The sequence below is a fragment of the Leucopleurus acutus genome (genome assembly GCF_964270905.1).
Source record: "Leucopleurus acutus genome assembly, chromosome: 16".
NCBI lineage: Eukaryota > Metazoa > Chordata > Mammalia > Artiodactyla > Delphinidae > Leucopleurus > Leucopleurus acutus.
Genome location: NC_139158.1, coordinates 57,956,922 through 57,979,968, shown reverse-complemented (window position 1 = coordinate 57,979,968; position 23,047 = coordinate 57,956,922). Strand labels below are relative to the sequence as shown.

The following is a 23,047-nucleotide window of genomic DNA, read 5'->3' as shown; positions in this document are numbered from 1 at the left end:
CCTCTGAACCCAGGTCTGTCAGTTCTAATACTGATCTGCTTCCCATTCCAGCCTCAGGCAGTGTGTCTGACTCTCAAACAGTTCCTCCATCCTTGGCTCCTTGGCCTCTCAAATAAAACCCTGATCATGAATGACTCTCCTTCACATATCTTATTGATTTACTGGAACATTTCTCAAAGGGGAGACAGAATATCAAATACAAAGGAGAAAAGGGTTTTTAAAACACAAACATTAAAGAAAAGCTTTTATAGACAATATCAGTTATTGCTTACTGTAGGGCTGCCTTAAACTGCATCAACTCAAAGGAATTTAACCCAGATCCAAAGGTCTGCTCAGCTACCTCCTTGGCCTGTAAAATCAGTAACAAAACAGAGACAATTAGCTTTCACAGCAGGAAAGAATACACTTAGAAGGGCCCTTCTCACATATGGCCAGGAGAACACTTCCCATCCCCTCTAAGTGACTACTTTGTATACATCAATAGATTAAAGTGAAAACATCTTGTTAGGGGAAACAGGAGCCTGCTTTCTTCGGTCTGGGTTCACATGAAAACACTTCATTCAGGCAGGTGGGCACTGGAACCTGATCTGGTGACCTGTAACCAGCTGGGACGGTGCCATTGTGAGGCCTGGAAAAGCGCTTTCTACTCCCCTCAAGATATCACTGCCCTCAGTGTTTCTGCCCAGATGCTAAGCACATTCAAATAACTAAAGTTATAAAAAATCAGTTAAAAAACAAAGGTGCAGAACTGATACTGAAGAATAACCTACTGTTTTGCATAAGCTTTCAGCTAAAGGGCTGAGAAATCCCAAGTACAGGGGGAATCAAGTTCAGTGAGGAGGGAAGATGGCAAGGAACTGGTGACAAGGAACTGGTGACTAGGCGATAGTCTCTTTGATATCTACAACACAACCTTTCCAATGTCAAATGGTTTGCTTCAGGAAAGGTCCTATTGGCACTGGGAGGCATCAAGCCAACTCGTTCTCATCTGTCATTGGGTCAGATATAGAATCTAACTCAGCACAGCAGGTTAACCACAAAACAGCAAGGAAGTAAACGGTCAGAGAAAGGGAACACATGTGCCTGTCTATGAAAGACAAGTTAGAATTTCTAATCTTTAGTTAATTTTTTAAAACACAGAATTATAGGAAATAAAACTATGTAGCTCAAAATCAACTTATCTAACTTTATTAAAATTCACAGAACAATCTATATTTTTCTTTATTTTTTAACTTTTGAAAGACTTTTAAAAAACTGCTAAGTAAAACAATATACTCCAGAATGATTTTTTTTTAACACAACCAGATATCTACAAAGAAGTGCTGATTAGCTGTCATTCATAAGACAAGCTCAGCACACTAAAGGCAACTCTTTGGTGCCCAAGTTCACACACAAAATTAAGTACTATAAGGTGTCCAAATTAAAAACAGATCGATAAAAAGTTTCACATTAAAATAACTACTAAGGAAAAAGAAATGCGGTATTTAAATTACCTTTGTTAGACTGGAAGTTTTAGCATAACATGCAATGGCAGCCAAAACAGCCTCAATAACAGCAGCATATACCTGTGACAAGAGCCTACTTTAAAAACAAAAAATAAGGGTTAACTACAGCATCACAAGGTTTCATCAAAAGCTGCGTGCACATAAATGACATTCTCTAAGAAACAGATTTTTAAACAGAATGAGAAAAGTATAATAACAGAACTTGTTGATTTCTAGACCTTTTAAAAGCTATATGCCCCGTTCCAATTTTTACTTTGCTCTTGTTAAACCATGATAAGAACCACCTTTTCTTAATTCTGCTCAAAAGACCAACCTTCCCTGTTTGTGATCCAACAGAAGAAAACTATGTAGACTCCCTGACCCTCTACGAGGACCCGAAAGGTATCATGACACAGACTTGCTGCTTTTCCAGGAACCAACCACAGCACACCTTCAAGTCGTCTCCTCCCCAGGACTGCTAAGGGCTGGCTGCTACTGGAACCTCAGGGTGGGACCCCTCAGGGGGCAAAAGAGATTATCCAATTGAAGAGAAGACTCGCTCCACTTAAATGAAAAAAATTTTTTTTTAAATTGGGGTATAGTTGCTTTACAATGTTCTGTTAGTTTCTGCTGTACAGTGAAGTGAATCAGCTATACATATACATATATCCCCTCTTTTTTGGATTTCCTTCCCATTTAGGTCACCACAGAGCACTGAGTAGACTTCCCTGTGCTATACAGCAGGTTCTCATTAGTTACCTGTTTTGTTTTGTTCTGTTTTAATTTTATTTATTTATTTTTGACTGTGTTGGGCCTTTGTTGCTGCACACGGGCTTTCTCTAGTTGCGGCGAGTGGGGGCTACTCTTCGCTGCAGTGTGCGGGCTTCTCATTGTGGTGGCTTCTCTTGTTGCAGAGCACGGGCTCTAGGTGGGCAGGCTTCAGTAGTTGTGGCACATGGGCTCATTAGTTGTGGCTCGCAAGCTCAGTAGTTGTGGCTCATGGGCTCTAGAGCACAGGCTCAATAGTTGTGGCACATGGGCTTAGTTGCTCTGCGGCATGTGGGATCTTCCTGGACCAGGGCTTGAACCCGTGTCCCCTGCACTGGCAGGCAGATTCTTAACCACTGCGCCACCAGGGAAGCCCTAGTTATCTGTTTTATACATATTAGTGTATATATGTCAATCCCAATCATCCAGTTCATCCCCCACCTTTCCCCACCCCCGCCTTCATGTCCATATGTTTGTTCTCTATGTCTCTGTCTCTTTTTCTGCCTTGCAAACGGGTTCATCTGTACCATTTTTCTAGATTCCACATACACGTGTTAATATATATTTGCTTTTCTCTGAGTTACTTCACTCTGTATGACAGTCTCTAAATGCAAATTAATAGCCAGAGACCACTTTCTAAATAGCTCACCTGATCTACAGAATAGAGTATGCTTTTGAGGGGAAGCATCCCCTGCTCCTGCCCAACTTTGTGCTTCCTATCTGACTTCACACTTCCCAAAGACATTATAAGGTTTTTTTCTTGGGACTTCCCTAGTGGTGCAGTGGTTAAGAATCCGCCTGCCAATGCAGGGGACACGGGTTCGAGCCCTGGTCCGGGAAGATCCCACATGCCGCGGAGCAACTAAGCCCGTGGGCCACAACTACTGATGCTGCACTCTAGAGCCTGTGAGCCACAACTACTGAGCCTGCGAGCCACAACTACTGAGCCCGCGTGCCACAACTACTGAGCCCGCGTGCCACAACTACTGAAGCCTGACTGCCTAGAGCTCGTGCTCGGCAACAAGAGAAGCCACCACAATGAGAAGCCCACACACCACAGCGAAGAGTAGCCCCTTATCGCCGCAACTATAGAAAGCCAGTGAGCAGCAATGAAGACCCAACACAGCCAAAAATAAATAATAAATAAATTTATTTAAAAAGGAAGGTTTTTTTCTTTGCCAGACAGGGAATGCCATGAAGATTCCTAGAAAATCCAAGTCTGGTTCCCTTTTGGGCAGGGTTTCTCAATCTCTGCATTTTGGGCCAGCTAATTCTTTGTTGAGAGGTCTTCCCTGTGCATTATAGGATGTTGAGAAGCATTCCTGGCCTCTCAGTAGTAACCTCAGTTGTGACAAGCAAAAATGTCTCCAGACACTGCCAAACATCCCTGGGGATGGGGGGTTGGGGAGGGACTGGTGGGAGTAATGTGGTAGAACTGCCCTCGGTTGAGAACCATTGCCTTAGGGGAAGGAGACCCAGGGTCTTATTAGGAAAATTACAGAGAGAAGGGGCTCATCCACAAGGCCTCAAAGGCAAGGGAGGGGTTTGGCAAGTAACTGCCTTATCTAAGAATATGTTTATTTTTAAGCCTGAGAATCTTGTAACAGGTAAAGGAAGGCGAAAGGAGTTTTGTAACAGGGAAGAGCAAATTCTGACTCCACGTTGGTTCTGTTTCTTTTACTTTAACCTTTGCTTTTCATTGCTTTTGTTATTATTATAATCACTATCTATAGCTGTAAGCATACACAATGGCCTGCCACAGGGAACCCTGACCCTCTGCCTGACTGTTAAACTAAAAGGCCTTTGTTCAGCTCACAGAGAGACATCCTGACCCTGCCCACCTGTGAATGGCTGAAGAAAAGAAGAAATTAACACAACCCCTTCCCAGTGCAGGAGATATTCTGCAAGACAAACGGCCTTTTTACTTTACTGCTTCACCACCTCTCCCTCTCTGATTCTATAAAAGAAACTGGCATCCAAACCCCGGTAAGATGGTTATTTGGCCACCTTCTTGGTCTGCCGAATAAAGTCTCTACTCCTTGCCTCAACACCTCGTCTCCCAATTTATTGGCCTGTTGTGTGGCGAGCAGAGCGAGCTTGGACTCATCAACAGTTTGATAGCAGGAAGAACACAGAAATGATCTGGTCTAACACTCTCATCTTACAGAAGAAACAAGTAGGGCCTGTAGAGGAACTCAGGTCTGCTCTCAGCCTGGTGCCTTTCCATTGTGCCACATCACACTGCCAACACCTTCAATTTCCTCCTTGGCTCTCACACCACACCTCTGCATTGCAGGTAAGAGATTTGAATAAGGTAGAAGAAAAAGAGAAACAACACATAACAAAATGACAGCTCCAAGGTTCAACATATCCTGAAGATTGTTGACCAGGCCATGGCAGAGGGGTATGTCCTGGTAGGTAGGTAAGTGCCCGTCAGGGACACTGCCAAACAGCTTGGCCACTTCCAGGTATGACAAGAATCCTCCACATCTCAACACTAAGGGCAAAGATTTATAGAGGCCAAAGACATATAAAGATATCCTTACTCCCTCCCTCACCCAGCTTAATTCAAACATCACTCAGTACCAACACTGGTTCAGGCCAACCCCCTGCTTGGCCTTGTCCTATACAGACCCTCAAGGCATGAGTTCAGTACAAAGCTATCTGGCTTCTGACTCATAGAAAGGCCTGGACAGGAGGCCTGAGACCCATGATTAGGGAAGGGCCTGCTCTATGCATGGATGGTGCTGCTGTTGCCTTCAGTAGACTCCATTAGGCCCCAATTCCACCAGCCCTGTGACTTAAACAAGTCTCCTGATGTGGGCCCAAGCACCTCTCAACACCAGTCCCTGAAGTAGAGCACCAGTGACTTTGGTTTAAGCAAAATGTCTACGGGTCTAGAATGAGGGTCCAGGGCAATGGCTAAGCACAGCTGGCATGGAAACACAAACAAGTGCAAAGTAAGACTATACATATCCACCAACACGTGAGAATGTGGTTGACTTGCTGCTAACGTAAAGAAAACCCACACACAAAAATTGTATGCACACTACAATTACAGCTACACAAAACCTATATGTATAATTAAAAAAAAACAACAAAAAGATACACATTAAGATACTAATGTGTGGGGCTTCCCTGGTGGTGCAGTGGTTAAGAATCCACCTGCCAATGCAGGGGACACAGGTTTAAACCCTGGTCCGCTGGGGACACGGGTTTGAGCCCTGGTCCAAGAAGGTCCCACATGCCATGGAGCAACTAAGCCCATGAGCCACAACTACTGAAGCCTGCGTGCCTAGAGCCCATGCTCTGCAACAAGAGAAGCCACCGCAATGAGAAGCCCACTCATTGAAGCCCGCTCAAATGAGACTGCCCACTGCAATGAGGAGTAGCTCCCGCTCACCGCAACGAAAGAAAGCCCGTGCGCAGCAACAAAGACTCAACGCAGCAATCAATCAATCAATGTATTAAAAAAAAGAGATACTAACGGGTCGTGTCTAAGAAGAGGAATTATGGTTAATCTTATTTTTTTCCCCTCATTTCTCAAATTTTCAAGTGTGATTATATTACTTTATATTTTTCCAACAGAGCCTTATGGGTTCTACCCTAGAGATTCTGATTCAGTAGTTCTGAGAACTACTATAGCCTGGGAAATGTATCTTTTAAAAAAGATCCTTAAATGATTCTCTGTGGCCTGTCACTGTTAGCCTTTGGGAAGCACAGACCTAACTAGTTTATGCTAGGATATTTAATTAGGTAATAACAGAACTCTATTACCTTCATAATTCTGAAAGAAAATCCCTTTATGGAATTCAGAAATTCCTGCATTATTATGGACTGATTACATCCTCCCAAAATTCATATGGAACCTGTAATCCCCAATGTGACTATATGTGGAGATAGGGCCGGGCCTTTAAAAGGTAATTAAAGTTAAAGGAGGTCATAAAGTGTGGGCTCCTAATCCATAGGATTGGTATCCTTATAAAAGGAAGAGATGCCAGGGACTTCCCTGGTGGTCCAGTGGTTAAGAATCCGTCTTGCAATGCAGGGGACATGGGTTCTATCCCTGGTCGGGGAACTAAAATCCCACATGCCATGGGGCAACTAAGCCCACGTGCCACAATCAGAGAGCCCGTGTGCCACAACTAGAGAGAGAGAAGCCCACATGCCACAACTAGAGAGAAGCCCGTGCACCTCAACGAAAGATCCCATGTGCCAATGCAGATAAAATATAAATAAATATTTTTTTTTTTTAAAAAAAGGAAAAGGCACCAGAGATCTTTCTCTCTCTCCATGTAAGCACAACACTAAGAAGGTGGTGGTCTGCAACTCAAGGAGAGAAGCCTCACCAGAAACCAACTCTGCTAGTACCTAGATCTTGGACTTCTAGTCCCCAGAATTGTGAGAAAATAAATTCTGTTGTTTAAGCCACACAGTCTGTGGTAATTTTTTACGGTAGCCCAAGCAGACAAACATTAATGAGTTTACTTCTTGTCTTTGGTTTCCTGCTATACTAGGGGGCGGGGGGCGGGAGAGAAGTCAACACTAGGCCCTTTCTAGAGAGTTGCATGGCCTGAGTTGAGATCCTAGCTCTGTTCCATAAGTCTCAGTGTCAAATTCAGAGGAAACACCTCTCAGACCAGATGTGGTTTCACACAGGTTCTACCAATGGGTTTCAGGATGTTTTATTTTTTGGAAAGCCCTATTAAAAAATGCACTATATAGAAAATATATTAAGAAGCGTTATGCCACTTAAATGCATGGGTGTGCAGGCAGGAAGTCTCTGAGTCTGGAGAGAGGAGCAGATGGCAAACCTGGCAGTGTCTCTAGCCTAGACTTCAAGATGAAAGACAGGGGCTGGGACATTCTGGGAGACTACACAGCTCTACTTTACTTACTTATTTTACTTATTTATTATTTACTTATTTGGCTGCATTGGGTCTTAGCTGCAGCAACGTGGACTCCAGAGAGCACAGCCTCGGTAGTTGTGGTGCGGGCTTATTTGCCCTTAGGCATGTGGGGATCTTAGTTCCACAACCAGGGATAGAACCCACGTCCTCTGCATTGGAAGGTGGATTCTTAACCACTGGGCCACCAGGAACATCCCTCTGCTCACCTCTTAAGCCAAATGTCCTACCCAATGCTGATCTCAAAAGGAGGTAAATGGGACAATCTCAACATCTGAGTAACTCAATGTGAGAAAGAAAAAAATGTAATAGAAATGAAGACTTACATTTGTTCAGTTTTCTTGGGCAGCTTGTTGTCATCTCCTGTGAAAGAGGACCATGTATTAAGAATGTGACAAGATTACAGGAGATGCAAACACTTTCACAAGGAGGCTAGAATTTCTTAATTTGAAGATGTCAAGAACTTTTTTTCTTTTGAGTTAAATACTGTACAAGCACAAACAACAGTGAAACCTAGTTTCTGCCAGTATCCTCCCAGACCATCATCCCTGACACTGACCTTGACAACCAATCAGCATCACTACTAAACACCAGAGAAGACATGTAGAATCTTCATCTCTGGAATGTTTTTGCTTTTATTTTTAAATTTTTAAATTAGGAGGTATAAGTAAGCAGGCTCAGTTCTGCCTCTTTCTTCACCTCCTTAATTATCCAACCCAAGTCATGCTTCTTTCAGAGTTTCCTGGCTTATATAACAATGCTCAGGAGAAAACCTGGTTTCTGATGTACTCTCCTCTGTGGAACAGTGCTGGGACCCTCATTCATTCAAGAGTTCTTCTCTCTGTCTCTTTGGATGTCTGCAGCTTCTGGTTACCCCAGCAAAGAGGATAGCCTCAGTCAGCCTAGCCTTTCTGAATGGCTCCTCAGCATAGAGCACTTGCTCCTGTCAATGTTCCCAGCTTATGGGTACCCTTCTACCATGGCTCTTCCTCACCTTCCTCACTAGAACAACAGGCACCTGGCTGAGTCATCCAAACTCCCATTGCAGCCCATATCTCCTCCTGCTATCTCCAACTACAGCTGATGCATCTTTGCCTTCCCTCTGATACCAAGCACTTGGTCTCACACATGATTGGACCTAATATATATTGAGCTGATAATTATTCCTCCTGAAATACATTGTGAGAAATGTGTTAGGCACATCAACAAGGAATTACAGGCTACAAAATGAGTTTCTGAGGAAAGTAGTAAATCTCAAGTCCACTTCTAGTTCATGGGAGAAACTTTTCATTAGATAAGTTGATGAGATGACAACTTATATGGACTTACCCAAGTAAGGAACATGAGTAGCTCCAAAAAAGTATGTTCTTGAACAAGCAAGGGGTCCCTTTGGTGAAACACACTGTACTACCTGGATATCAGAAAAAAAAAAAAAAGTAAAAAAGGAGCAGGGACTTAAGTGTGTACTGTTAGAGAAACAAAAAGTGTATAGTTAATAGAAATCCATTTTATTTTACCAACAGCTGATTTATTATTTTTTAAACGCATAGGGGAAAAGGTCACCTTTTTTTTTTTTTTTTTTTTTTTTTGTGGTACGCGGGCCTCTCACTGTTGTGGCCTCTCCCGTTGTGGAGCACAGCCTCCGGACGCGCAGGCTCGGCAGCCATGGCTCATGGGCCCAGCCGCTCTGCGGCATGTGGGACCCTCCCGGACCGGGGCACGAACCCATGTCCCCTGCATCAGTGGGGGGACTCTCAACCACTGCGCTACCAGGGAAGCCCAAAAGGTCACCTTTAATTGTTGTTTTTCCAAAGGTATCTTGTGTGTGTTTTATAACTTTGGCTACATTGTGAGGCTGCTGTTGGGTCAGCCCAGGATGCTAAAGAATTAACAACTTAGAAAGAAAAGAAGACAAAATGTGCTTGGGTTTTGACTGTCATTAATGTTTAGTGCAGAACTTTCACAGTTTGGACCTTGGCTGACATGATATGCATATATGGGAAGGCAGCTACAAATTCAGGAAAGGAGGTGATATCCAGGTTCCCACCTTCACTTGTATTTTATCTCTGTACACAGGCCATCCAGAAGAGAAAATAAGTTCTCTAGATTTTTAAATTCTTATTTTTCTTCCCTGCTTAGTTGTTCATTTATACAGATGGAAATGGATGTCCTTTTCTTTTTTGAAAATCCAACAATCTCATCAGGGTTCCTAGGATAGTAGGTACAAAATGCAAAAATGCTACCACAAGAAATAGAGGAAAGGAAATTACCACAGTATCTTATTTTTTTAAAATTAATTAATTAATTAATTTATGGTTGCATTGGGTCTTTGTTGCTGCGCGAGGGCTTTCTCTAGTTGCGGTGAGCGGGGTCTACTCTTCGTGAGGTGTGCAGGTTTCTCATTGCGGTGGCTTCTCTTGTTGCACAGCACTGGCTTTAGGTGTGCAGGCTTCAGTAGTTGTGGCTCACGGGCTCTAGAGCGCAGGCTCAGTAGTTGTGGCGCATGGGCTTAGTTGCTCCGTGGCATGTGGGATCTTCCTGGACCAGGGCTCAAACCCGTGTCCCCTGCATTGTCAGGCAGACTCTCAAGCACTGTGCCATTAGGGAAGCCTAGCACAGTATCTTAAAAACAGCTAAATATGACACAAATATTCATTCCTTCTATTTTACTCCATTAAGGAAGTCACAAGAGAATATATGGCATTTTTCTGTAATCCAAGTTGTAGATTTGAAATAAAAATTTAATTCTGACTAATCTAAACTATACCATAGTGAATATGATCAATACTGCCATGATCCTAAATGAAAAATCATGTATATAATTCTAATTGTTGGTTAATAGGCTTATTTCCTCAAAACATGTTCCTTGGATTTCTAAATTTTCCCTAACTAAAGGTTTTTTTTTAAGGTGCCATGTATTTCAAACCTGCTTCCTTAGATGAGGTCACAAATTTATGTAAGCCTATATAAACATCAAATTTATTGATGTTTAGATGCAACTGACAAGGGATTAATCTCCAAAATATACAAACAGCTCATACAGCTCAATATCAAAAAAACAAACAACACAATCCAAAAATGGGCAGAAGACCTAAATAGACATTTCTTCAAAGAAGACATACAGATGGCCAAAGGGCACATGAAAAGATGCTCAACATCACTAATTATTAGAGAAATGTAAATCAAAACTACAATGAGGTATCATCTCACACTGGTCAGAATGGCATCATCAAAAAGTCTACAGGGGCTTCCCTGGTGGCATAGGGGTTGAGAGTCTGCCTGCTGGGGCACGGGGCGCGGGTTCGTGCCCCGATCTGGGAGGATCCTGCGTGCCGCGGAGCGGCTGGGCCCGTGGGCCGTGGCCGCTGGGCCTGTGCGTACGGTGCCTGTGCTCCGCAATGGGAGAGGCCACAGCAGTGAGAGGCCTACGTACCGCAAAAAAAAAGGTCTACAAATAATAAATACTGGAGAGGGTGTGGAGAAAAGGGAACCCTCCTACACTGTTGGTGGGAATGTAAATTGGTGCAGCCACTATGGAGAACAGTATGGAGGTTCCCCAAAAAACTAAAAATAGAGCTAGCATGTGATCCAGGAATCCCACCCCTGGGCACATACTGGAGAAAACCATAATTTGAAAAGATACAATGCACCCCAATGTCCACTGCAGCACTATTTACTGTAGCTAACACATGGAAACAACCTAAATGTCCATCAACAGATGAATGGATAAAGAAGATGTGGTATATATATACAGTGGAATACTACTCAGCCAAAAAAAGGATGAAATAATGCCATTTGCAGCAACATGGGTGGACCTAGAGATGATCATACTAAGTGAAGTAAACCAGAGAGAGAAAAAGATAAATACATATGATATTATATGTGGAATCTAAAAAAAAAAAAGATACAAATGAACTTATTTCCAAAACAGAAAGAGACTCACAGGCATAGAAAACAAATTCATGGTTATCAAAGGGAAAAGGGCGTGAGGGGAGGGATAAATTAGGAGGCTGGGGTTAACATATACACACTACTATATATAAAATAGATAACCAACAAGGACCTACTGTATAGCACAGGGAACTATACTCAGTATTTTGTAATAACCTATAAGGGAAAAGAATCTGAAGAATATGTGTGTGTGTGTGTGTGTGTGTATATATACACACACACACACACATATATAACTGAATCACTGTGCTATACACCTGAAACTAACACAATATTGTAAATCAACTATACTTGAAAAAAATGTTATTGACATTTACATTAAAAAGGAAATTGGTACAACAGAATTTGCATGTGTAATGTAAAATTGCTCAGATAATCTGGATTTTCAGATTTAATATCACCTGTTAATTTGTAAATTATTCACAAATGGCACAGAAATGGAAAAGATAAGTATGTCACCTTGAAACAGAGCTGAATGAAGATGAAAGTTCATAACTAGGCCCCCTACCACCCCAGGACCAGGTCTCAGTAAGTTCCATGACTTCATTAGGTTTTCATGTTTGTAAAATAAAGAACCCCAATTATTACAGAAAGTTGTATAAATAACCTGCTACATTTTTGTTTTGGTAATAGACTATTTTTTTTTAGAGCAGTTTTAGGTTGACAGAAAGACTGATCCGAAAGCACAGAGAGTTCCCACATTATCTCCTGTCCTTCCCTCTGCCTCCACAATTTCCCCTATTATTTGCCTTGTAATATTATATTTGTTACAACTGATGAACTAATATTGATAAATTATTATTAACTAGAGTCCATAGTTTACATTTGGGTTCGCTCTTTGTATTGTACATTCTATGGGTTATGACAAATGTATAATGACATGTGCCCATCATGACAATATCATACAGAATAGTTTCACTTCCCTAAAAATCCACTAAGATCCATCTATTCTCCCTTCCTCCCAAACTCCAGGCAACAACTGATCTTTTTACTGTCTCCATTTTTTTTGGCTGCACTGCGTGGCTTGTAGGATCTTAGTTCCCCCGACCAGGGATTGAACCCAGGCCCTCGGCAGTGACAGTGGCAGTGAGAGCATGGAATCCTTAACCACTGGACCGCCAGGGAATTCCCTTTACTGCCTCCACTGTTGTACCTTTTCCAGAATGTCATATAGTGGGAGTCATATACTATGTAGCCATTAAAGATTGCCTTCTTTAACTTAGCAATATGCATTTTAGGTTCCTCCACGTCTTTTTGTGGCTTGATAGCTCTTTTTATCACTGAAACACAGTCCACTGTATGGATGTAACACAGTTTATTTATCCAGTCACCTGCTGAAGGACATCTTGGCTGCTTCCAAGTTTCCAAGTTTTGGCAATTATGAAAAGTGATGTTATAAGAAAAAATTCCTTATGTAGGTTTTTGTGTGGACATAAGTTTTCAGCTCATTTGGGTAAATACCAAAGAGCATGACTGATGTTGAAAGTATGTTTAGTTTTGCAAGAAACTGCCAAACTGTCCTCCAAAGTGGCTGTACCATTTTGCATTCTCACCAGTAATGAATGAGAGTTTCTGTTGCTCCACATTTGGTGTTGTCAGTGTTTCAGCCATTCTAAGGTGTGTAATGGATGGCTAAATTATTGCTCCAAACATTTCACAGCACCATCCTCACTGACTCTTCTACTAGTCTGTGAGATCCTTCGAGGCAAAGACCATGACTATATTTTCCTTGCACCTAGCACAGTGACTGGCACATAGTAGACACTCAATAATGATTACTGAGTTAATGACTGAAAGCCCTTTGGCTTTGGAGTCATACAGACCTAAAAACAGAAATTGGCTAAGTCATCCACAATGTGGGTGTGCACTGGGGTTGGTTTCTTTTTTTGCAATTTTTTTGAGATAAAATTCACTATTTTAAAGTATAGAAAAAAATGTACTGGTTTTATCATTGTGTTCTTTTGTCCTCCTTATTGTTCCAAGATTCCTTCCTTTTTTTTTAAAATTTTTTTATCATTTCTTCTTTGTTTTGACCAAACTTCCTTTAGTCATTCTTTTAGGGTAGGTCTGCTGGCAACAAATTCTCTTAGTTTTCTTTCATCTGAGCATGTCTTGATTACCCCTTCATTACTGAAGGAGGTTGTCACTGGATATAGATTTCTAGATGATAGTTCTCTTTTAACACTTGAAATGTAACAGTCAAGACATAGCAAATTTAGGCTTGGAATGACTGTCTATTTTCAAGTTAATTTAAAATTCTTATTCTACTGTTGATACTACTTGGATAACTGAAAGTTTGGTTCGTGAAAGTATTTTTTTAACCTTTACCCTTCAATATTTAAAAATTAAATATGATACTTTCAAATCATATCTAGTACTTATATAAAAATACACAGTCAGTTTTTAATCACTTTTCACACCAAAACAACTTCAAGTTCAAGGTTAAATCAATACACTAGTTGGAAAGGTTCCAACTCCCTTTTATCCAGCTCCAGTTTATCCAGCTCCAGTTTATCCAGCTCCCCTCCTCCCTATTTGATAATAAAACCAATTAAGCACCAGGTAGTCAAGCCACTCACCATGTGTTTGGCAAAGCTCCCGCTGGGACCAGTGCTGCGTACCAGGTGCCCTTCAGAAGGGAAGTTAAAGTTGCCAGCATTCAGGTTTTCTCGTGTGGAATGATTACCAAAGAGAACAAATGGCTGCCTATTAGGGCTAGAGTGGCAAATCAAAAACATGTAATTAGTGAAGAGATTACTGGCTAGGGAAACTTCCAAATGAGTGAGTTCTTGGGCTTCTCTGACTGTCATCCTGCGGTTTGAGCAAGGTGATTAGTACAGTCCACCTAATGCTCCCTGCTGGTTGGGAAGAGATACCAGATTATCTTTGACTTCTCCTACTGACCCATAGGGACATACCTAAACCCAAGCCATGTTTATATTTTTAGCTTGTCCTGCTGCTTAAGGAGAAAGTTCTGTAAGTTTGCTGTTCACGATACAGAGATGGAGCAAAATCCCAGTTTTATACAATAGCATTTTGATAGAAATATACATTTTCAAGAATGATAGCAGTTGTGATACACTGTAGACAAACAATAGAGCTGTTAACCATTCCCAAGTAGCTTTAGGAGGGAAGGAGGAAAGTAGGGTTGCAAATGTTCTCACCACCACACCTACCCGTCCCTGCACCCATCCCTCTCTTCCCTCTTTCCTCTTGGCTGCAATGCTTCCTCAGAGTTTCCCTACTTTCCACTCTGCTTCCACTCTGCCCTCCTATAATCCATTCTCCACATTGCAGAGAAGATAATCTTTTAAACATTCAAAGCCTTTATTTTCAGGAGAAGGGCTGAAATCTTTCACATGGCCAACAAAGACTAACATGGTCTGGCCTGGCCAACTTCTTTAGCTCCATATAAGGCCACTCTCTCCCAACTTCCACACTCCAGCCAAACTCATCTTCTTTTATGTTCCTTGACACACATTTCTTTTATGTTCCTTACGTTCTCATCTCAGGACCACTGCTTTTGTCCCTTAATTATCTTTACTCATCATTCACATCTCATCTCCCCCCAGAGGTCAGCTCTCCAGTGTGGTCTTCACAGTACCATGTTCTTTTTTCCTTCAAGGCATCAATCAGAGTTTGCAATTACATATTTCTTTGTGAGGTTGCTTGATTAACGTCTTATTTCTCCACCACACTATTCACTCCATGAGGGAAGAGACTGTGTCTGGTTTATTTTTAAATCATGTATCTCTTGCTTAGTATGTCACACCTATTTGTCAACAAATAGTCAATGACTAAAGGATATTTTAAAAAGATAGTTTCTGCTATGGATTGAATGTTGTGTTCTCCCAAAATTCAACATGTTAAAATCCTAACCCCCAAAGTGATGGTATTAGGAGGTAGGGATTTGGGGAGGTGATTAGGTCATAAGGATAGAGCCTTCATGAACAAGATTATAAAAGAAACTCTTATAAAAGAGGTTCCAGAGAGATCCCCCTTGCCCCTCCTGCTATGTGAGGTTAGAGTGAAATAACACCCATCTATGAGAAAGTGGGCCCTCACCAGACACCAAATCTGCCAGTGCCATGATCCTGGACTTCCCAGTCTCCAGAACTATAATGGAGAAATAAATGTTTATTGTTTATAAGCTACCCAGTCTATGGTATTTTTGTTACAGGAGCTAAAACAGACTAAGACAGCTTTCTTTATCCCATACCCTTTCCTTAAATTGCCCTTAGAGTATGTCATGTGGAAAATCCTTTGTATTTCTTCTCATTGTTCTTAAACATACTTCCTTAAGCTTCAGACAAACTGGGGCGGTTAAAAGTAAAAATGACCCTGATTCTATTCTGATGCTTAATTCAAGTTAAGTGAGACTCTGTGCAGAAAAAGATGACTCTGAGTCCCAGCCAGGGTAGTCTGTCTCATTACCAGATTGGACTGCAATTGGGGAAGAAAAGAAAGGAAAGATCTACTCGCATTTATCCATCAGAGGAACTATCCGCTGCTGGGCCCTCCTGATTATCATTGCAAAAGAGGTACTGAAGGAAACACTTCAAGAAAACAAATGCAGCAACCCTCATTGCTCCCATGTTTTCCTGGGGCTGGACCTTTATGCCCAATCCCTTTTACTCCCCAACAAGCCACTGTTGATCACTGCCCAGCCCTTGGACACTCTGCTTCCTCTAGCTTTGCTGAGTTACTGATGGAATAAAAAATTCCTTTCTTTAGATTTTAGCAAGTTACAATGTTTTAAAAGCCACCTTAACATAAAACTTTAATACAAAAGCAGTGAAACAGACAATTTTATAGAGTATGGATTTCTTACTCTGTGATGACTAAAGTCAACCCATATTTTCCTGACTCCAGCTTCTGTACTTAGATTCTCTCCCATTTCCACCCCCTTGTCAACCCCATTTTCTCTATTACCATTCAATTTCTTTCCCAAGAATCTTACCTATTTTCAGTTATATGACTGGAAATCATTCCATGACTAAAGTAACTTCTGAATGGCTAAAAAAGAAGTCAACATCATATATATTAAGATCACAGTTTTATAAAACAATCACAAACCCATCATATATGCATGTATGTGTGTTTATAGTGTGTGTGTGCGTGCGTGTGTGTGTGTGTGTGTGTGTGTGTGTGTGAGAGAGAGAGAGAGAGAGAGAGAGAAAGAGGGAGAGATACATGTTTATAGATTGTTATAAGAACATGGGAGGACATATGTGGTGGATAACAACATGAATTTTGGGGATAGAAAGCAAACAAACAACAATTAGCAAAGAAAAAAGATAAAAGGCTGCAAAAGAAAAAGAAAGGAAAAGGAAGGTAAAGAAAAATCCTTGTCAAATTTTACAGTTTTTAACTACTGAAAGGAAATTGGACAAACCACCATCTGTGTTCTAAGTTACTAACCATATAGGAATCTTTTTCTTCTATTAAATTTTTTTCTACATTTCCAATAATTAGAATTATTTTAATTCTATAAATTATAATATATATTAATTCTAGTATACTAATTTAAAATGAGTAATGAGGGAGAATCCAAGGGACTTAGAAGTACTGACCGAAGTTTCCCAGGAAACCACAGAAGTACTTCTCAGCTTTGATGTGCATAGTGCTAGGCTAAACACTAATCAAACACTGATATGCAGGGTCTTTGTCAAGAGTTCAAAACTTCAAAAGGCAATTCTAATCCCCTTAAATAATACTGATTGTTTCCCCCCCATTAAATAAATAATATATGCTTATTTTAGAATACAATAAAAACCACCTACAATCTCTAAGAACTATTAACGTTCTGGTACATTTTCTTCAAATCTTTCTTCTATGGTATATTCATAGAATATATATAGATTGTACCAAAGTTTATTAAATAGTCCTTTATTCTTGGAAATTTATATTGCTACTAACTCTTATATCATAAATAATACTGTAATGAATAACTTCTCATAAATTTTATCTACAGCTCTGATTATTTCCTTAAGGCAAATCTGGAAATGAAATTATAGGGTAAGAAGGCAAAACTATATTGCCAAATTGTTTTTCAAAAAAGTCTGATCAATGTACACTTCCACTTACAATATCTGAGTGTGCCTATCTAAGGGTAAGCACTGTCCAATAAATGTCCTTTTAAAAATATATTTGTCAAGTTGACAAACGAAAAATGGTACCTCGTTGTTGTTTTTATTTTATACCCCTTTGGTTTTTAATGAAGTAGAATATTTCAGATATGTTCAATGGCCATTTGGACTTCCCTTTGGTAATTAACTGTTTATTTACATCCTCTGTATGTTTATCAATTGGAGTTTTGGAGTTTGTCTTACTGATTTGTAAAAACTCTTCATATATTAAAGGAATAACAGCTAAAGTTTATTGAGGGTTTACCATGTGAACTGTGACAGGCATTTAAATGTATTATCTCAAGTACAGTTGACCCTTGAACAACACATTTTAACTGCACAGGTCCACTTATATGTGGATCTTTTAAAATAGTAAATACCACAGTAATATATGACAGGCAGTTGGCTGAATCTGTGGATGTGGAACCGCGGATGCCAAGGAACCGCAAATATGGAAGGACTGCGTATAAGGAGGCGTTGTGTACACAAAGGGCTGGCTATAAGTTAAATGCAGATTGTCGACTGTGTGGAGGGTCTGGAGGGTCTGGGTCCCTAATGCCAGTGCTGTTCAAGGGTCAACTGTAATCCTAGTAACAACCTACGCAATTCATTCTATCATGATCCCCTCTTTACAGATGAGTTAGCTAATTTAATTAACTTGTCCCAGGTCACAGAGCTAGTGAGCTGCATAGTCAGGATTCTAACTGGATTTGGGAAAAAAAGATAAAATTAGATCCATATCTCACAACATATCCATATCTCACATCATATACACAAAAAATCCCAAGTGAATTACGGATCTAAATTAAAAAAATTAAACCATACAAGTACTAAAAGGGTAAATTCCTCTTTAACCTTAGATTTATAAGCCTTTCTGTATATGACTGAAAATCCAGAGGCAATAAAAGAAAATATTAATACATTTACATAAAGATAAAAAGTTTGCATGGCAAAAAACCACCATAAACAAAGCAATTGATAAATAAGGAAGAAATATTTGGAATATATATCACAGACAAAAAGGTAATAGCCTAAATATATAAAGAACTCGTAAAAAACAAGGAACAAAAGACCTAAAACCTGTGCTCTATAGCTCAGTTAATAGTATTGTACCAATATTAAAATGGGAAAAAGACATGAAAATAAAATATAAAATGGCCTTCAAACATATGAAAAAGTGTTCAAGCTTAGTCATAATTAGAAAAACACAAACTAAAATAATACCAAGATACCATTTCTCATCGATGAGACTGTCAAAAATTAAAAAGTATGACAACACATTCTATTGGTGAGGCTGTGGTAAAACAGGCACTCTCATATGTTGCTAGTGGGAATGCAAATCAGGACAACCTTTCTGAAGGGAAATTTGGCAATAGCTAACACAACTACATATGCACTTACCTTTTGACCCAGCAATCCCATTACTAGGTATACAAACCTCCAACAATATGAAAATACATAAGCACAGAGTTATTTACTATGGCACTCTTTGCAACGGCAAAATAACCTAAATACACATACATAAGACAGGGGTTATTCTGCATATAACTTATAGTTGGCCCTCTGAATTCGCGGCTCCTCTGCATCCATGAATTCAACCAATCCTGAACCATGTAGTACTGTAATATTTACTACTGAAAAATATGCAAGTGGACCCAGGTAGTTCAAGCCTGTGTTGTTCAAGGGTCAACTGTATTATGAATTATAATGAAGAATGAACTGACCTAGAAAGAGTTCCAGGATACACTGTTAAGTGAAAAGAGCAAAGTGGAAATGACTACATATGGTATGCTACTCTTCAATGAAAGAAAGGATATAAGAAAATAACCTATGTATCTGATCATTTGTGCAAAAGAGACAGAAAACATAAACCACAAACTGAAGAGATTTGTTACCTACTGGTAATGGAATGGGTGGAAAAAGGGTGGGAAGAAAGTGGGAATCAGAATATGGTAGTAAGAACCCAGGAGTGACACGTCACCGAGTATATCTTTTTTTTTGCGGTAGGCGGGCCTCTCACTGTTGGAGCCTCTCCCGTTGTGGAGCACAGGCTCCGGACGCACAGGCTCAGCGGCCATGGCCCACGGGCCTAGCCACTCCGCGGCATGTGGGATCTTCCCGGACTGGGGCACGAACCTGTGTCCCCTGCATCAGCAGGCAGACTATCAACCACTGCGCCACCAGGGAAGCCCTCACTGAGTATATCTTTTTGAATATTTTTTACTCTTAGAATCAGTAATAAGAAAAAAATTTAAAAAAAATAAAAAACTGAAATGGGCATCAGTGAGAGGTGGGACAACTTCAAGTGGCCTAATACAGAAGTAATTGGAGTCTCTGAAGGAAAAGAGAACAGAAAAAATAATGGCCAAAAACTTTCCAAACTTGATGAAACTAAAAATCCAGATCCAAAAAGCTCAACAAAACCCAAGCATAGGAAATATGATCAAAATTACAGTGAGACATACCATAATCAAATTACTCAAAACCAGTAATGAAAGAGAAAATCATAAAAGCTACCAGAGGGAAAAATGACAAGTTACGTACAGAAGAATAAAGATAAAGATCAATGACTTTTCATCAGAAATAATGCAAGTGAGAAAGAGTGGAACATCTTTCAGGTACTGTAAGGAAAAAACTGTCAACCTAGAATTCTATACACAGCAAAAATACTTTCAAAAATGAAAGTGAAGGATTTCCTTGGTGGCATAGTGGTTAAGAATCTGCCTGCAAATGCAGGAGACACAGGTTCAACCCCTGGTCCGGCAAGATCCCACATGCCGCCGAGCAACTAAGTCCATGTGCCGCAACTACTGAGCCTGTGCTCTACAGCCCGTGAGCCACAACTACTGAGGCCCAAGTGCCTAGAGCCCATGCTCCGTGACAAGAGAAGCCACCGCAATAAGAAGCCTGCACAGTGCAACGAAGAGTAGCCCCCACTTGCCACAACTAGAGAAAGCCTGCGTACAGCAAATAAAGACTCAATGCAGCCAAAAATAAATAAATAATTAATTAGAAAAAAACGAAAGTGAAATAAAATTTTTTTTCAGACATACAAAAGCTGGAAGAATTAATCATCAGAAGATTCACACTACAAAAAATGTTAAATGATATCCTTCGGGGCGAAGGAAATCATACCAAATGGATATCTGTGTCTACACAAAGAAATGAACAGCACCAGAAATTTTAACTACATGGGCAGATATGTAAGATTTTTGAATTATTTAAATCTTTAAAAAATACTGTTAAAGATTTTTAAAAGACAAAAAAGACAACTGTTTAAACAAAGATAACCCCAATATATTGTGGGGTTTATAACATAATGTAAAAGTAAAATGCACAGCAACAAAGATCAACTCCAGTTCCAAAGGGCAGGAGTAGGGCCTGTCCTGGGTCACAGTGGAACACAGCAGAACTGAGGACAGGCAGTGCAAGCCCAAAGTAAGCTCAAGTGCAAGCTCAAGATCACTCTTTTGATCCTTCCTGTTGACTAGTTTTGGGGAATAGTTTGGGAACCAGTTTTGTGCCTTACTTACTTTATTTATTTATTTATTTTATTTATTTTTGGCTGCATCTGGTCTTAGTTGTGGCACGCGGGATGTTCGTTGAGGCACGCAGGATCTTTTGTTGCAGCGCACGGGCTCTTTGCTGTGGTGCGTGGGCTTCTCTCCAGTTGTGGCCTGCAGGTTTTCTCTTCTCTAGTTGTGGCGCGCAGTCCCCAGAGCACATGGGCTCTATAGTTTGCAGCACGCGGGCTCTAGTTGAGGCGTGCGAGCTCAGTAGTTGTGGTAAGTGGGCTTAGTTGTCCCACGGCATGTGGGATCTTAGTTCCCTGACCAAGAATCGAACCCATGTACCCTGCATTGGAAGGCGGATTCTTTACCACTGGACCACCAGGGAAGCCCCTGTGCCTTAGTTCTTGATTTACATACCTCAGTTTACTCATGGAGTGGGTCTTATCCTGAACCTAGTAACTTCACTACTGTTGTCTGCCTAGAAAGAAAGCTTGGCATTACCTAGAGGTTCGACTGACAAAGGTGTGCTATTCACATGTGGAGAATTATTTCTAGGCTTATTAACTGGTGCCCAACAGAATTCCTGGCTGACAGGGGCACCACCTCTGACAAATGAGTATCTTTCTTGTAGAGAAACTGGCACAGAAAAAAAAAAAACCTTCTTATATAGGGGTTGGCATGGGAGTTAAAAACTTCTTTATAGCATGCAACAAATCTTAAGGAAATGATAGCCAAATTCAGATTGGTAGTGCTGTATTCTGAGAACTTTTTTTTTTTTTTTGCGGTACGCGGGCCTCTCACTGCTGTGGCCTCTCCCGTCGTGCAGCACAGGCTCCGGACGCACAGGCTCAGCGGCCATAGCTCACGGGCCCAGCAGCTCTGCGGAATATGGGATCCTTCCGGACTGGGGCACGAACCCGTGTCCCCTGCATCCGCAGGCGGACTCTCAACCACTGCGCCACCAGGGAAGCCCTGAGAAAACTTTTAATAAAAATAAAAACAATAAATAAACTAGCCAATTTCTTCTTTCTCTTTAACCCTTCCTTTACATACCTCACCCGCCTGAGATTCAGACAATTCCAGCAAGAAGGGAATTTCTGTGTCAAAACTGGCAAAGAAGCTAGTCCACTGACGTTCAAAAGCCACCAAATCCTAGAAAGAAAATGAAAAGACAATGTGTTCATTCAAGGAGGTACTTTAGAAAACCAGAATCATGAAACTGCATCTGATCTCAAAATACCAGACCGTTTAAATATGTTGTTTAAAAGGTAGTAGCAAACTACTGATACATGTTACCACATGGATGGACCTCAAAAACATTATGCCCAATGAAAGAGGCCATATATAAAAGACTACAGTATATGAAATACTCAGAAAAGACAAATCTAGAGACAGAAAGTAGATCAGTGGTTTGCTTAGGGCTGACAGTGGGAATGGAGGTTGACTGCAAGTGAGGGCAAGGGAACTTTCTGGGTTGATGAAATGTTCTAAAATTCAAATTGTGGTGATAGTTGCACACCTCTGTAAACTTACTAAAAATCACCAAACTGTACACTTAAAATGGGTAAATTTTTTTTTTAAATGGGTAAATTTTATGGTATATAAATTATATTCCAATAAAGCTGTTTTTTTTGGTTTTTTTAAAAGGGCAGTAAATGGGCTTCCCTGGTGGCACAGTGGTTGAGAGTCCGCTTGCTGATGCAGGGTACACGGGTTCGTGCCCCAGTCCGGGAAGATCCCACATGCCGCGGAGCGGCTGGGCCCGTGAGCCATGGCCGCTGAGCCTGCGCGTCCAGAGCCTGTGCTCCGCAACGGGAGAGGCCACAACAGTGAGAGGCCCGCATAACGGGAAAAAAAAAAAAAAAAAAAAGGGCAGTAATGTCCTTTAAAAGCTGTTTTTAAAAAGGACAGTTAGCAACCCTTGTTGAAGAGGGAGTTATTTATGAGTCACCTAAAGCTATTTATGAGACACTACACCTAGTACCATAAGCTCACAGAGTGAAGCTTTGTTTAAGGACAAATTAGTTGACTTTAGTTAGAAGTTCAGTGGGGCCAGAGGTGGCCCAGAGCCCTTTCCTCCCTCATCCTCTCCTCCAAGTATGAGGAACTCTGCACCTTCCCAGCTGACTCTCCTCTACATACAGCCTGCCTCCCTCCCCCATCCCAGCTGCTTTTCAGCCTCCTCTCTGAACTCATTCCTGTTCCCAACCACTACACATTGCTTTGTGTTCCTGGCTTTTTTTTAAGGCATCATCAGTTAACCCAAAATATCAGCTATGACTTGCTTGATTGAGATA

The 23,047-nt window shown here is 40.8% G+C and overlaps 1 protein-coding gene across 2 annotated transcripts in view; it reads right to left on the bottom strand.

Moving 5' to 3' along the window:
• The window catches only part of DNAAF9 (dynein axonemal assembly factor 9), a gene marked incomplete at its 5' end in the record, with an annotated part of 146,909 nt that overhangs the window by 66,354 nt on the left and 57,508 nt on the right, over positions 1–23,047 (bottom strand). For both annotated transcript variants that reach the window (XM_082858006.1, XM_082858007.1), the window contains 7 exons: positions 273–349; positions 1,494–1,581; positions 7,486–7,522; positions 8,489–8,570; positions 13,690–13,825; positions 16,071–16,126; positions 21,804–21,902. In XM_082858006.1, the coding sequence (XP_082714132.1) occupies positions 273–349; positions 1,494–1,581; positions 7,486–7,522; positions 8,489–8,570; positions 13,690–13,825; positions 16,071–16,126; positions 21,804–21,902 (575 nt within the window). The remainder of the gene's footprint in view (positions 1–272; positions 350–1,493; positions 1,582–7,485; positions 7,523–8,488; positions 8,571–13,689; positions 13,826–16,070; positions 16,127–21,803; positions 21,903–23,047) is intronic.